Source organism: Aethalodelphis obliquidens, unplaced genomic scaffold (genome assembly GCF_003676395.1).
Source record: "Aethalodelphis obliquidens isolate GAN/ISIS:26980383/991018 unplaced genomic scaffold, ASM367639v1 scaffold32, whole genome shotgun sequence".
NCBI lineage: Eukaryota > Metazoa > Chordata > Mammalia > Artiodactyla > Delphinidae > Aethalodelphis > Aethalodelphis obliquidens.
This window is the reverse complement of record NW_020837976.1, coordinates 5,577,362-5,591,076: the sequence shown is the minus strand read 5'-3', so window position 1 is coordinate 5,591,076 and position 13,715 is coordinate 5,577,362. Positions and strand designations below refer to the sequence as shown.

General features: G+C 40.7%; 1 protein-coding gene across 2 annotated transcripts in view; it reads right to left on the bottom strand.

Moving 5' to 3' along the window:
- Positions 1-13,715, bottom strand: part of TAF4B (TATA-box binding protein associated factor 4b) — a 131,657-nt gene that overhangs the window by 3,186 nt on the left and 114,756 nt on the right. The window contains exon 15 of one of the 2 annotated variants that reach the window (XR_003437259.1): positions 3,979-4,099. Coding sequence is in view for 1 of the 2 variants with exons in the window: in XM_027127653.1 (XP_026983454.1) it covers positions 4,091-4,099 (9 nt within the window). In the remaining variant the exon portion in view is untranslated. Of the gene's footprint in view, positions 1-3,972; positions 4,100-13,715 lie in introns of those variants that run through there. The other variant, XM_027127653.1, reaches the window with a different exon arrangement.

The window sequence follows — 13,715 nt, the reverse complement described above, 5'->3', positions numbered from 1 at the left end:
CCACTGCATGAGATGCAGTGCCTGGTACACAGTAGGCACCAAATATATGTCTGTTGGATGCATGGCAAAACCGATGATTGCAAGAAATCCATAGACAAGAGCAGCAGTCCTACACATTGAGGGAAAATGGTTGAGTGCATTGGAGTATATCCAACTCACAACCAAGACACCTATATACCTGGAAGCAAAAACCACAGCTAAGACCTGTCGCTGGGGAACAGGGGTAAGTATTTTGCCAGGCGGCCCAAGCAAATGCCCAAATATCAGGCTCTCAGGCTCCCAAGACCAAGCTCACAGCCACACGGGACACCCTACCGATCTGTTGGATGATTCAAATCTCTGTCCCCCTGGGCGCCCGTTTCTGCTTTGCCACTGACCATTTATGGACATTATTCTCCTCACCTGTAAAACGAGATGCCAGTTCCACGCTCTCTAACATTCCTCTGAGTGTTCATGTATATAACTCCACCCCCTCAAAAGCTCTGCAAAGGGGATATTCTGTAGCTTAATATTGAATGAGCAGTGACCACTACAAAACCTAAGAAGAGTATTTTAAACTATAAGATCAATTTATGGATCAAATGGAAAATTCATCAGGGAAAACCTTCAAGATTTGCAATGGCACATTTTTTTAGATACCCGTGTGACATACATAGCTCATTCATACAGATCTAAAATGCTGTACTAATTATTATTTCTACCAGTTCCACTACTGCAAGTGCTTTTATTATCATGGTGTCTGTTTAGATGAAAAATGTGTGTGGGCCAAAGGCATTCTGATGCGAATCAAAATGGAAATTTAAAATATAAAAGATGTGGGAGAATTTGCTTAGAAATGGGATAGACTTTAATAATCTCTCCTAAGAGGGTAAGACCAGATAGAGTAATTCTCCAAGCCAAGTGCTGGCCCCTGTAACTGGAAGCACGGTGGTGTATCTCTTTGGCAGACAATCCTTCCAACTTCTCTTCAACCCTCCACGGCACTAACCCCTCTGAATGCAGTTCATGTATGCAGCCAGCTAATTCGTCCATTGCTTTAATAAGTTTAGGCCCAGTTCTTACGTTTATCTGGCTCAGAAACTGACTCAGTATTGCTGGGTTGCATAAGAAAATAATTTTTTTTATGTTACCAGTGTTCCCACACAATTGTGCATAATTAAATGCATTCTAGTGCTGTGTTCTTAGGCAAACTAATCTCTCTGGTCTTCGACTTCTCGTCCTGAAATCTGACTGCATGGCTAAGGCTCAGCACAGCTTTAAAACTCCTAGGATCTGATCTGACCCACACGGGTATGCAGTTTTAAGCAAGCCTAATATTCAGAAAAGTTCAAATTTACCAAAAATCAGTGGGGGCAGGGCTTGGTAGAGCAGTTCTCAAACTTATAACACACATACAAATCCCCTGGGCATCTTGTTAAAATGCAGATTCTGGTTGAGCAGCGCTGGGGTGGAGTCAAGGTTCCTCATCTACCAAGCTCCTGGTGATGCCCACGCTGCTGGTCCATGGACCGCACTTTGAGTAGCAAGGGCGTGCCCGCTGTGCTAACGTCTTCCAGTAAACAACACTGCCAAGGGCGCTTCCTCGCATGGGATCTTGTCTTGCTTTACACCTGTGACATTACACCCAGGGACTAGCCCCTGACCCCAGAGCAACTATCTATAGGCCAGCCAGTCAGTCACCTGTGAGACAGTTTAGCACAAAATCATTATCCAAAATGTATGAATATCCAAAAGGAAGAACATTTAATCTATCTAAGCACTTCCTCTCTCTTGGGAGGTTTGAATGTGACACACAGAGATTTGTGCCCAGATGTAAAAATGTGCAGGGAGAAAGCACTTAACAGAGAACAAAAGCAGTAGCAGAAAAGTTAGCAGGAGAAGCAGGGATTGAGCAGCTGAGGCACTAACGTCAGAAGCACCAGAGTCAAGAGAAAGGGATTCTGACGTCGAGGGGACAAGATGACAGGGCTGCTGGAGTTTGTGCTGTATGGTGATGACTTTTTCATTCTCCCAGAAGCTTCACCTCAGGGGTGTTGTATTCTGGGATTCCCAGTAAGCTTTGATTAAAGCCCATGAATGCAGACACCTTGAACATTCCTCTGTACCTTGTAACCCTAGAAGTGATTCTGCCCTTTGAGTCAATCCTTTACTTCACCCAGGACGTTACTGGAGCAAACAGCCCTGAGGCATTTTAAAGGTAGCATCCTTTATGCCCACGTTTCTCACACACACAGAAAGGTACCACCTCAGATCATCTTACCAGAGCCAGATGATCAATTCTACCAAAACGCAGTGGCAGAAGAGGGGAGGGGATGGGATGGTAGATTGCTCAAGGCTGCCGTAACAAAGAACCACAAACTGGGGGGCTTAGACAACAGAATATTTTCTCATGATTCTGGAGCCCAGAGATCAAGGTGTTGGCAGGGTTGGGGTCTTCTGAGGCCTCTCTCCTTGGCTTGCAGGTGACTGCCTACCTGCTGCGTCCTCACACGATCTTCCCTCTGTACCTGTGCCTGTGTCCCAATCTTCCCTTCTTATAAGGACACCAGTCACATTGGATTAGGGCCACCCGAATGAGCTCATTGTAACTATCTCTTCCAAGACCCTATCTCTAAATACAGCCACATTCTGAAGTGCTGGGGGTTAGGAATCTGCTAGCAGGTGAAGACCTTCCAAACCATCATCATGTTCTTTGAGGTGCCTGCCAGGCTGGTCCAGCACGCGCTGGGTGGTGCATACGAGGGAGCGAGTCCGCCGGAGCTGCTCATGAAGACCCTGGGGGCCCTGCAGCGGCACTGTCAGTCAGATACGACCCCGGGCGGCCAGAGCAGTGTCAGTGCTGATTAACAGACTGATGGTGGAGACAGAAACGTGCTTCATTATTTCCTAGCAGCCCTGTCTTGTTCAACACATTCATGCGCAAACTGAATGAACACAGAAGGCATGCTGATGAGACGTGGGTGATGCAAGGCTGAGCAGGATAATGGGTTGCAGAGTTGACTGAGTCACTTGAACTCAAATGTGCTCACTGAGTGACAGAATCAAATTTAAATGATCATAACAGGCCAAAACTAACAAAAGGAAGCAAGCAGAACGTAGCAATGTTTTCTCTTTAGGCTGATAGAGGCAATTGAGAGACAAGTGCTTCTCAAACTGCGGGGAGCACAGGAGTCACCTGGGGATCTTGCTAAAATGCAGGTTCTGATTCAGTAGGTCTGGAGTGCGGGCTTCAGCTCCTGCTTTTCTAACAAGTTCCTAGGTGAAGACGATGTTGCTGGTCCACTGGCTACTCTCTGAGTAGCGAGGGTGAAAAAGCCCTGGGATGATTAGTCAGCCCCAAGTTCACACGACCACCATCTGACTTCCAGCGTACGAATGGGCCCGCTCTCCTCCGATGCCCCCAGCCCCTTCTGCTGTGTTGCATTTAGCACAGGAAACCAAGTTTTAATGTGGCCTTTAGCAGAGTAGAATGTGACCAAGAGAACAATGAAAATTCGGAGACATCTGGAATCTATGTGGGGAGAATGGAAAGGACTAGGACGCTTCAGCTGACAGGAGGGAATACCAAGTGTAGGAGAGGACACCGGTAGCTATCCCTAGATATTTAAAGTGCTGTCACATGGGACACAGATGAGCTCTGAAGCATTAAAAAACAAACAAAAACAAAACAAGACACAACAACCCCCCAACTCAGTGTAAGGATCAAGAGTGTAGGCTCTGGAGTTAGACCTCCAACTCTACAACTTTCTCTGTGACTTCCACTAAATTGTCTACTCTCTTAAGGCACCGGTGTGTTTATCTGTAAGATATAAATAATAGTAGCAGTAGCTATCTGGGTTAGTTGATTTAGCTGATATAGTTATATTACACATCATAATATGTATAGCATAGTTATATTACATATATAGCTATTAGCAATTAGCTACTACGGTAGTTACGTCATATTAGTGATTTACACATTAGATGTTTATTTCTCACTTGTGCATAGTCCAAAATGGGTGTCCTTGATTAGCAGGCAGTTTTGCTCCAAGCCATGATTCAGTGACCACAGCTCCTTCCATCTGGTGGCTCGGCCGTCTTCACGAGCCTTTCAGGGCCTCTGTGGAAAGGGAAAGAGCACGCAAGTCATACATGGCAGGCTGTCATGAGCCAGCTCTGACATGTCACACATCACTTCTGCCTACATGTCATTGGCCAGACCTCAGGCACAAGGCCACTTTCAACAACAGGGAGACTCAGAAACATGGTCTAGCCGCGTGCCCAGGAGGAAACGGGTTTAGTGCACAGCCAGCCACTTTCTGACTGTGAGAGCGATGATTTAGACAGCGCCGGTAGAATGCTTAGTTTGGTCCAGTCCCCGTTACAGAGTCAGTGCTCAACAAACCTGTGTTATTATGTAACTTCGGAGAACAAACGTAGGCCCCAAATGTTAAATTATAGGAAGGCAGATTTAAAATCAAACCAAGACCAAACAAAGAAATAATAGTTCAAATATGAATTCCATGATAAGACAGTAAGGTCCCCATCAATGAAGCTATTCAAGTAGAGGACCTAGGCCTCAGGGATGCTGAAGGGAATTCCTTTATTAGTGCAATGTTGGACTAGCTAACCTTCCGATAGCCTTAGAAATATCGAGAACCTTGGGCTGCAAGTAAGTGGCTTGATTCTAAGTGGATTTGTACTCAATTGTGGTAGACTAGACCACATCACCTCTTGTTCTGCAGACACTCATCTTTGTGACCCAGCCTGCATCTCAGCAATTGACATCTCTCAGTAACACTGAAACAGGTGTAACCAGAGAGAAGATGCAACGTCCTATCATTTTGCTTGATTTGATGTCTTTCTCTCCTTATCCCCACGCCTGCCTCTGCATCTGCCTCTGCATCTATCAAACAGATGGATTAAAACTTAATCTGGGGAACCTGAGATCTGAGTCCTCCCTTGAGATAACTACAGACTATGTCATGAAAACAAGTTTGAGAATCTGGTAGATGATTGAGCCTATGTTAGCATTTTAGGCACAGCCTGCTGTTTTTTGACCTTTACAGACTGCACTCGATAGACTTTTCTGTGGGATTCTGCTTAGAATATATGCAGACGTCATCTAAGGGCCTTTTCCCCAAACCCCTGCCAACTGTTTGCCTAGTTATTCAGTAAATCCATAAGAAGTAGACAGAGGATGGCCTCTGAAAGCTGCAGTAGGCAAAATACACATTCTTTAAAAAGTTAGTTAGGATCTTTTCAATATTCTATTGCAAAAGAAATCTGATAAAAACCTGAACTGCCTGTTAGGCACTCTAGATTTAGAACTTGCTATCAACTCCCAGGTCCAGAGGCTAATGCCTGATGGTGGCATCTGTGACGAAATCAATAAAACTATTCTTGATGTTTCTCCAATTTCTAAGTCTCCTCAGTGATGCATCTCTCCCCAGTAATTCTGGGTTTTGCTTCTTCCTTTCCTTCTCCAATAATACAGATTCCCATCTCAAAAGTGAGACTGCCAGTGTCAAATCAACTGACTTGATTGATTTAATGGGACTGGGTCCACAGTTGGCACTTGGGAAGCAGATTGTGAAAGGAACAGTTACTGACATTTTCCATATATTGGCATATTCTCATTTCAGGACTAGACAGGCATACCCTGGAGATATTGTGGATTTGGTTCCAGACCACTGCAATAAAGCAAATATCACAATAAAGTAAGTCACACAAATTGTTTGGTTTCCCAGTCCATATAAAACTTATGTTTACACTATACTGTAGTCTATTAAGTATACAATAGCATTATGTCTAAAAAAACAATGTAGGGGCCTCCCTGGTGGCGCAGTGGTTGGGAGTCCGCCTGCCGATGCAGGGGACGCGGGTTCGTGCCCCGGTCTGGGAGGATCCCACGTGCTGCAGAGCAGCGGGGCCCGTGAGCCATGGCCGCTGGGCCTGCGCGTCCGGAGCCTGTGCTCCACAACGGGAGGGGCCACAACAGTGAGAGGCCCGCATACTGCAATAAAAAAAAAAAAAAACAAACAAAAAACAATGTACATACCTTTATTTAAAAATACTTAATTGCTAAAAAATGCTAACTATCATCTGAGCCTTCAGCGAGTCATAATCTTTTTGCTGGTGGAGGGTTTGAAATATTGCAAGATATTGAACAAACTGTGACACACAGACATGAAGTGAGGAAATGCTGCTGGAAAAATGGTGCCAATAGACTTGTTCGACACAGGGTTGTCACAAACCTTCAATTTGTAAAGCAAAGCACAGTTAAATGAGGTACGCCTGTACTCTCTTGACGTTCTTGCAGAGAGGACCTGGGTTCACTTCTATTAAAAAAATTCTAATACTTGACACTTGTTAGAAATAAACTTATGATTTGCTCATAGTGTGGAGAATTTCCTTAAGAACAGTCAACATGTACATAGCATTCAGAATCTCAAAAGGCTTCTGAAGACAGAGTCACTTGAATATACTTCTGTAAACACCAGGATGGCACAGTCTAAACCGCATCAAAGACACATTTCTCAGAACAGAGCCACCTACTAGGAACTTCTGAGCTGAAAGAGGAGAGAAGCGGGGAGAAGTGGAGGACAGGTATCTTGACAGACCACAAGATTCTAAGATACCCATTTAGGGAGACATAAAATCAACCCCTTTACATTTTAACAACCATTAAGTTTTTCACTACTTTTGAAGTCAGAGGTAAAAAATAAAGTATCAGGAATATATAATCATATACAGTATGCTCCTATAGTGGGGTGGACAGTGTCCCCCTACCTAATACATGTTCACCTGGAACCTCAGAATGGGACCCTATTTGGAAATAGGGTCTTTGTAGATGTTAGTTGAGGGTCAAGATGAGATCATACTGGATTAGAGTGGGCTCTGAATTCAATGCCTGGTGTTCTTATAAGAAGAGGAGAGGACACAGAAGACGCAGAGAAGACCATGTGAAGATGGAAGCAGACACTGGAGTTCTGCTGTCACAGTCAAGGCCATTAAAAGCTACCAGAAGCTGGAAAGGCAAAGAAGGTTCTCCCCAGAGCCTCTGGAAGCAGCTTGGCCCTGCTGACACCTTGATTTCAGACTTCTGGCCTCCAGAACGGTGAGAGAATTTAACTGTGTTTTAAGCAGCCCAGTTGCGGCAATTTGTTTTGGAAGCCGTGGGAAATTCATCTAGCTCGATATACCTCAAGAAGGATGCTTGGATTGTTCTTTGATTGGGGTCTGGCCGAGCACCATGCACAACTTACACTTTTTGATAAAGGCAGAAGACACGGAAAGGGCATGATGCACCATTTATTCAATTGCTCTCCTCAGCCGCAGAGGCAACCACTGTCTACTTTGATAGCAATTAAAACTCCCAGGAAGCACCTAGTGAGATACTTATACCATCTGAAAGTTTAAAGGTTTCTTGACGACCAGCTGGCACAACTTCACACTTCTTTTTAGGGACATGAAAACCGAAGGCATGAGATTTCGTCAAGAAGCCAACCAGCAAATCCTTACCTTCCCCTCATCTTCAGGCAGAGCCTCCATTAAGATTACAAATAGGAAAGTTATCAGTCCTATAGCCTAAACCTCATGGATAACATTCCTACACTAGCTTTGAATCTGCTCAATAGTTTACAGAGAATTATGGCAAACCTTCCTCCACATTACCTTCTCATGTAGAGGCCCAATGCAAGTAATGATGAGACATAAACGGTACTCTCATTTCACCCCGAAGTGCAGCAGACTGAAATTGTTTTAAACAAATCCACATGCTATGTGAGGGCACCAGAAACATGGCCTCAACATCACTTTGAAAAGACAGAACTCAAAAAAGTGATGTTTTATTCTCCTAGCTGTGTTTCTTCTCATTTTCCCTAGTGTCTCCAATGGTGTGTAGGTAAGGATACAAAGCTGGATCAACTTCATGATCTAAAACATCTATCTACAGATTTAGCACAGAAAAAAAAAAGGATAGAAAGAAATGCACCGAATATTATTATATTTTTCATTTTCCTTATAGTCTTTTATTTTCCAAATTTTATACAGTGTGAATATATCATTGTTATAATCAAGGGAAAATCTTTTGGGTGGGTAGGGGGTTGGTTTCAGGGAACTCTTACCACTCTCTTTTTCTATAATCACTTTGAAATAAAAATTATAAATAACTTATCTAGAAGATAAAGGTAGGGAACTTATATTCTTTTGTATCTATGAATTTTGGACACTGTAAATATTAGTTGCCGCTATCTTAATTTCCAAAATTATTTTCCATTTCTCCCTTACATGACTTTCATAATCAGCCAAACTAGATCTAGATATTTACTTCCCTAAAAGTACTCTATCCTTTTTTTTTTTTTTGCTTCCCAACCTTTTGCCTTAGAAGGCCTTAAAACATACGACTTAAAAAAATCTTATCCATTCCTTTCATTGCACAGGTCAAATTCTATCTCTTCTGTGAGAAATTGAATACGATTGTTCCATTTGGAAGTGACATCTTTTTTTCTAAAGGCACCTACAAGAAACTGCTATTTACACCTCTCTTTAGGAGGAGTATATGCTACTTTGTGTTTATGTGTCTAGAGTCCATCTCTCTGACTAGAAAACCCCTCCAGGCCATGGACTGTGTCTTATGCATCTTTGTTCCCCATAGTGCAGAAAATTTTTACAAATTTGCCAAATGAATATTTTGGTATCAGGCATTCCTTCATGGATCATTCTCAGGAACCCCAAATTTAGATCATCTCTATTATGATCTACTTATTACATTTAAATGAAGAATATCAATCTTACAAAAAAGAGGTTGGAGTGATCCTCAATTCAGGTTGGCTTCCAATGCTAGTGTTCATGGTGGGAGGGTTCTGTCAGTGAAACTTTATAATTACAACTAGAATACTCAGTTCTTCCTTTAAATGATTTTTCCTCTTTCCCTCTCTCCACTTCCTCCCAGAGGAAACCTCTACTCCCCTTGTTGCTTTTCATGATGCCTGTTTGGTAGAGGAACATTGTTGACACACACTCAGGTATGCCTGAATTCTTCTAGTGAAATAAGAAAATTTACAAAACAGTAAGAAAATCTGAGACTAAATCCCTCAAGGAAAAATTCAGTGTTGTTTTCTCAAAGATTTACAGGAAGATTCTACTAGGACCCCTGGCCTGGGACACAGTATAAATCGAATTAAGAATAATGAAACCGTGAGAATGGCAAGGGATAGATCAGTATGCTCCCATATGCAAATAAAGGGGGAACCTACAACTATGTGCTTATATGTATACAAACTATGTCTGTTAAGAGATATATGAAACCGGTAAAAGTGGGTGAATCTAGGGAGGGGAGCACAGGACCTCAGGAGGTCTGTGAGTAGAATTACTTTGGTATGCCCTGTTACGTGATTTGATTGTTCACAATATCTATAATAGTTTCAATTAAAAATTTTAAAATAACGGCACGGCTTCATTACTGCTTCCCACCCTACAAGAAACTTAATAGGCAAAGCCAGGGACATAAGAATTACTCTGCTTAATGGCTCCACTATAGTATCATACTTTTCTCCTTCTAGCCTCCCATCCTCCAATCCTCAATGCAATACATTAGACTTTTGCATGAGCTTAGATTATTCTATTTAAAATAAGATACTAGGTTCATGCATTCAACTAGTGACTTTTATCAATACAATCTAGTACTGGAGGTGGGTGGGAGGTAGAACTATGCCTTTCAGAATTGATACAGCCGTGACAACCACCGTTACTAACAAATATAGTGTTTACTACATGTGACACACTGTTCTAAGAATTCATTAAATTCTCACAACTACCTCACCGGTAGGTACTCTTATTTGCCGATGAGGAAACAAAGGCAGAGAGATTAAATAGTTTACCCAAGGTCACACAACTGGTAAGAGGCAAGACTGAGATGTTGACAATGTCAGCCAGGGCGACATTGCCTCAGTACCGGCCTATAAGAGAACTTAGAAAGATATCAAACTGACCTTATTATTTGAAAGGAGAAGAGCTGCCATTAAAATTGCTCTCATCATGTTTTACCAACAAAGTCAAAAGTCTTCAAGTGGGTTCCTTGGAAGTATTTTCTTCCCACAAATATTCAATGTGCAAAGTCTACACAAATTCTAAACATGTAACTGTTAACATTATCTGTTCCTCTCACCCAACCAGTCAGTGTCCAAGTACACAGTGCCCAACACTTCAGGTTTCTTGCATGCACAGCAGTCTCTCAAAGTTTCCCAAAGAAAATTATGGCAAATATATTCTACTTGGAACAATTTCTAACTGATGGAATAACTTCGGTGAAAACGTAATTGCACCAATGCCATACAGCTAAAATGCATGTGAAAATACCAAGAGGTTGTTAAAAAGTCAGAGAAAAAGAAGTTGATATCAGAGGCAAACTGTGCCTAAATGTTAAAAAAAAAAATTGTTTCAGGGCAGCAAGGCATATGAAAGTATCTGAAAAGATAGTAACACTAAAAACAACAAGGTAAAAACTGCTACTAGGTCATATATAAACATAGGATATATTATACTTTTATTTCCTGTAGAATCACTGAGTCTTGCTGAGGTTAAAGTGTCATAAACATTTAGTTGGTTCATCGTACAACTAGGTATAAAGTCCAACTTAATCCCCCTGAGATCTTGGTTTCTTATTTTTCTGAAGAATATGTCCTAATATTGCTTGTGTTTTTTTTTGCTGCAACTATGACATAACTAATATAAATGGTTTTAATTCTAAATAAACTTTTGCCAAAATTTTAATGAGACAAAATTTACCTCAAATCAGATTTCAAGAAATATAGGCTTTAACTCTTATTCAACAAAATTTTGGAAGTCCTAGCCACAGAATCAGAATAGAAAAAGAAATAAAAGGAATCCGAACTGGAAAGGAAGAAGTAAAAGTATCACTTTTCTCAGATGACATGAAAATCCTAAATATGCTACCAGAAAATTAGAGCTCATCAATGAATTCAATAAAGTTGCAGGATACACAATTAATATACAGAAATCTGTTGCATTTCTATACACTAACAATGAACTATCAGAAACAGAAATTAAGGAAACAATTCCATTTACCACTGCATCAAAAAGAATAAAATACCTAGGAATAAACCTATCTGAGGAGGTAAAAGACCTGTACTCAGAAATCTTTAAGACACTGATGAAAGAAACTGAAGACAACACCAACAGATGGAAAGATATACCATGTTCTTGGATTGGAAGAATTAATATTGTTAAAATGACCATACTACCCAAGGCATTGAATTTGCAGATTCAATGCAATCCCTATCAAAATACCAATGGCATTTTTCACAGAACTAGAGCAGGTAATTTTAAAATTTGTACGGAAACACAAAAAACCCCAAGTAGCCAAAACAATCTTGAGAAAGAATAACAGAGCTGGAGGAATCATGCTCCCTGACTTCAGACAATACTACAAACTTGCAGTAATTAAAACAGTATGGTACTGGCACAAAAACGGACACTTAGATCAATGGAACAGGATAGAAATCCCAGAAATAAACCCAATGCTATGGTTAATTAATTCACGAAAAAGGAAGCAAGAATATACAATGGAGAAAAGGTAGTCTCTTCAATAAATGGTGCTGGGAAAACTGGAGAGTTACTTGTAAAAGAATGAAATTAGAAATTCTCTAGCACCATATACAAAAATAAATTCAAAATGGATTAAAGACCTAAATGTAAGGCTGAATACATAGAGGAAACTCCTAGATGAAAACAGAGGCAGAACACCCTTTGACATAAATCGCAGCAATATTTTTTGGATCTGTTTCCTAAAGCAAAGGAAACAAAAGTAAAAATAAACAAATAGGACCTAATTAAACTTAAAACCTTTTACACAGCAAAGGAAACCACTGACAAAATGAAAAGACAAGCTATTGAATGGGAGAAGATACTTGCAAATGATATGGCCAGTAAGGGGTTAATACCCAACATATATAAACAACTCATACAACTCAACATCAAAAAAAAAAAAAAACTGATTAAAAAAAATGGGCAGAAGAACTGAACAGACATTTTTCTAAAGAGGAAATGCAGATGGCCAACAGGCATATGAAAAGATGCTCAACATCACTAGTTATCACGGAAATGCAAATCAAAACCACAATGAGATATCTCTTTACACCTGTCAGAATGGCCATCATCCAAAACACAAAACAAAGAAACAAAAAACCCACAAGTAACAAATGTTGGCGAGGATGTGGAGAAAAGGGACCCCTCGTACACTGTTGGTGGGAATGTATTGGGTTGGCCAAAAGGTTCATTTGGTTTTTCATAAGATGGCTCTAGTAGCACTTAGTTGTCTTTAACTTCATTCAAAACAATTTTGTTAGACTGTATGTGACAGCTGTCATATCAGCATGCATTTAAAAAATGACATCAAAATTAGCGAATTTTTGTGTAGGCATTTTAATATTGAAGATGGAAGAAAAAAAGCAACATTTTCGGCATATTATGCTTTATTATTTCAAGAAAGGTAAAAATGCAACCGAAATGCAAAAAAATGATTTGTGCAGTATATGGAGAAGGTGCTGTGACTGATCAAACATGTCAAAAGTGGTTTGCGAAGTTTTGTGCTGGAGATTTCTCGCTGGATGATGCTCCACGGTTGGGCAGACCAGTTGACAGCGATCAAATCGAGACATTAACTGAGAACAATCAACATTACACCACGCGGGAGATAGTCGACAGACTCAAAATATCCAAATCAAGCATTGAAAATCATTTGCACCAGCTTGGTTATGTTAATCGCTTTGATGTTTGGGTTCTATGTAAGTTAAGCGAAAAAAACCTCAACCGTATTTCTGCATGCAATTCTCTACTTAAACGTAATGAAGACGTTCCGTTTTTAAAACAAATTGCGACAGGTGATGAAAAGTGGATACTGTACAATAACGTGGAATGGAAGAGATCGAGGGGCAAGCGAAATGAACCACCAAACACACCAAAGGCCGGTCTTCATCCAAAGAAGGTGATGTCGTGAATATGGTGGAATTGGAAGGGAGTCCTCTATTATGAGCTCCTTCCGGAAAACCAAACGATTAATTCCGACAAGTACTGCTCCCAATTAGACCAACTGAAAGCAGCATTTGATGAAAAGCATCCAGAATTAGTCAAAAGAAAATGCATAATCTTCCATCAGGATAACGCAAGACCGCGTTTCTTTGATGACCAGGCAAGAAGTGTTACAGCTTATCTGGGAAGTTCTGATTCAGTCGCCGTATTCACCAGACGTTGCACCTTCGGATTTCCATTTATTTAGGTCGTTACAGAATTCTCTTAATGGAAAAAATTTTAATTCCCTGGAAGACTGTAAAAAGCACCTGGAACAGTTCTTTGCTCAAAAAGATAAAAGGTTTGGGGAAGATGGAATTTTGAACTTGCCTGAAAAATGGCAGAAGGTAGTGGAACAAAAGGGTGAATATGTTGTTCAATAAAGTTCTTGGTGAAAATGAAAAATGTGTCTTTTATTTTTACTTAGAAACCGAAAGTACTCTTTGGCCAACCCAATAAATTGGTGCAGCCACTGTGGAAAAAAGTATAGAGGCTTCTCCAAACACTATAACTAGAACTACCATATGACCCAGCAATTCCACTCCTGGGTATATATCCAAAAAAACCAAAAACACAAATTTTAAAAGATACATGCACCCCAACGTTCATAGCAGCATTATTTACAATTGTCAAGTATGGAAACA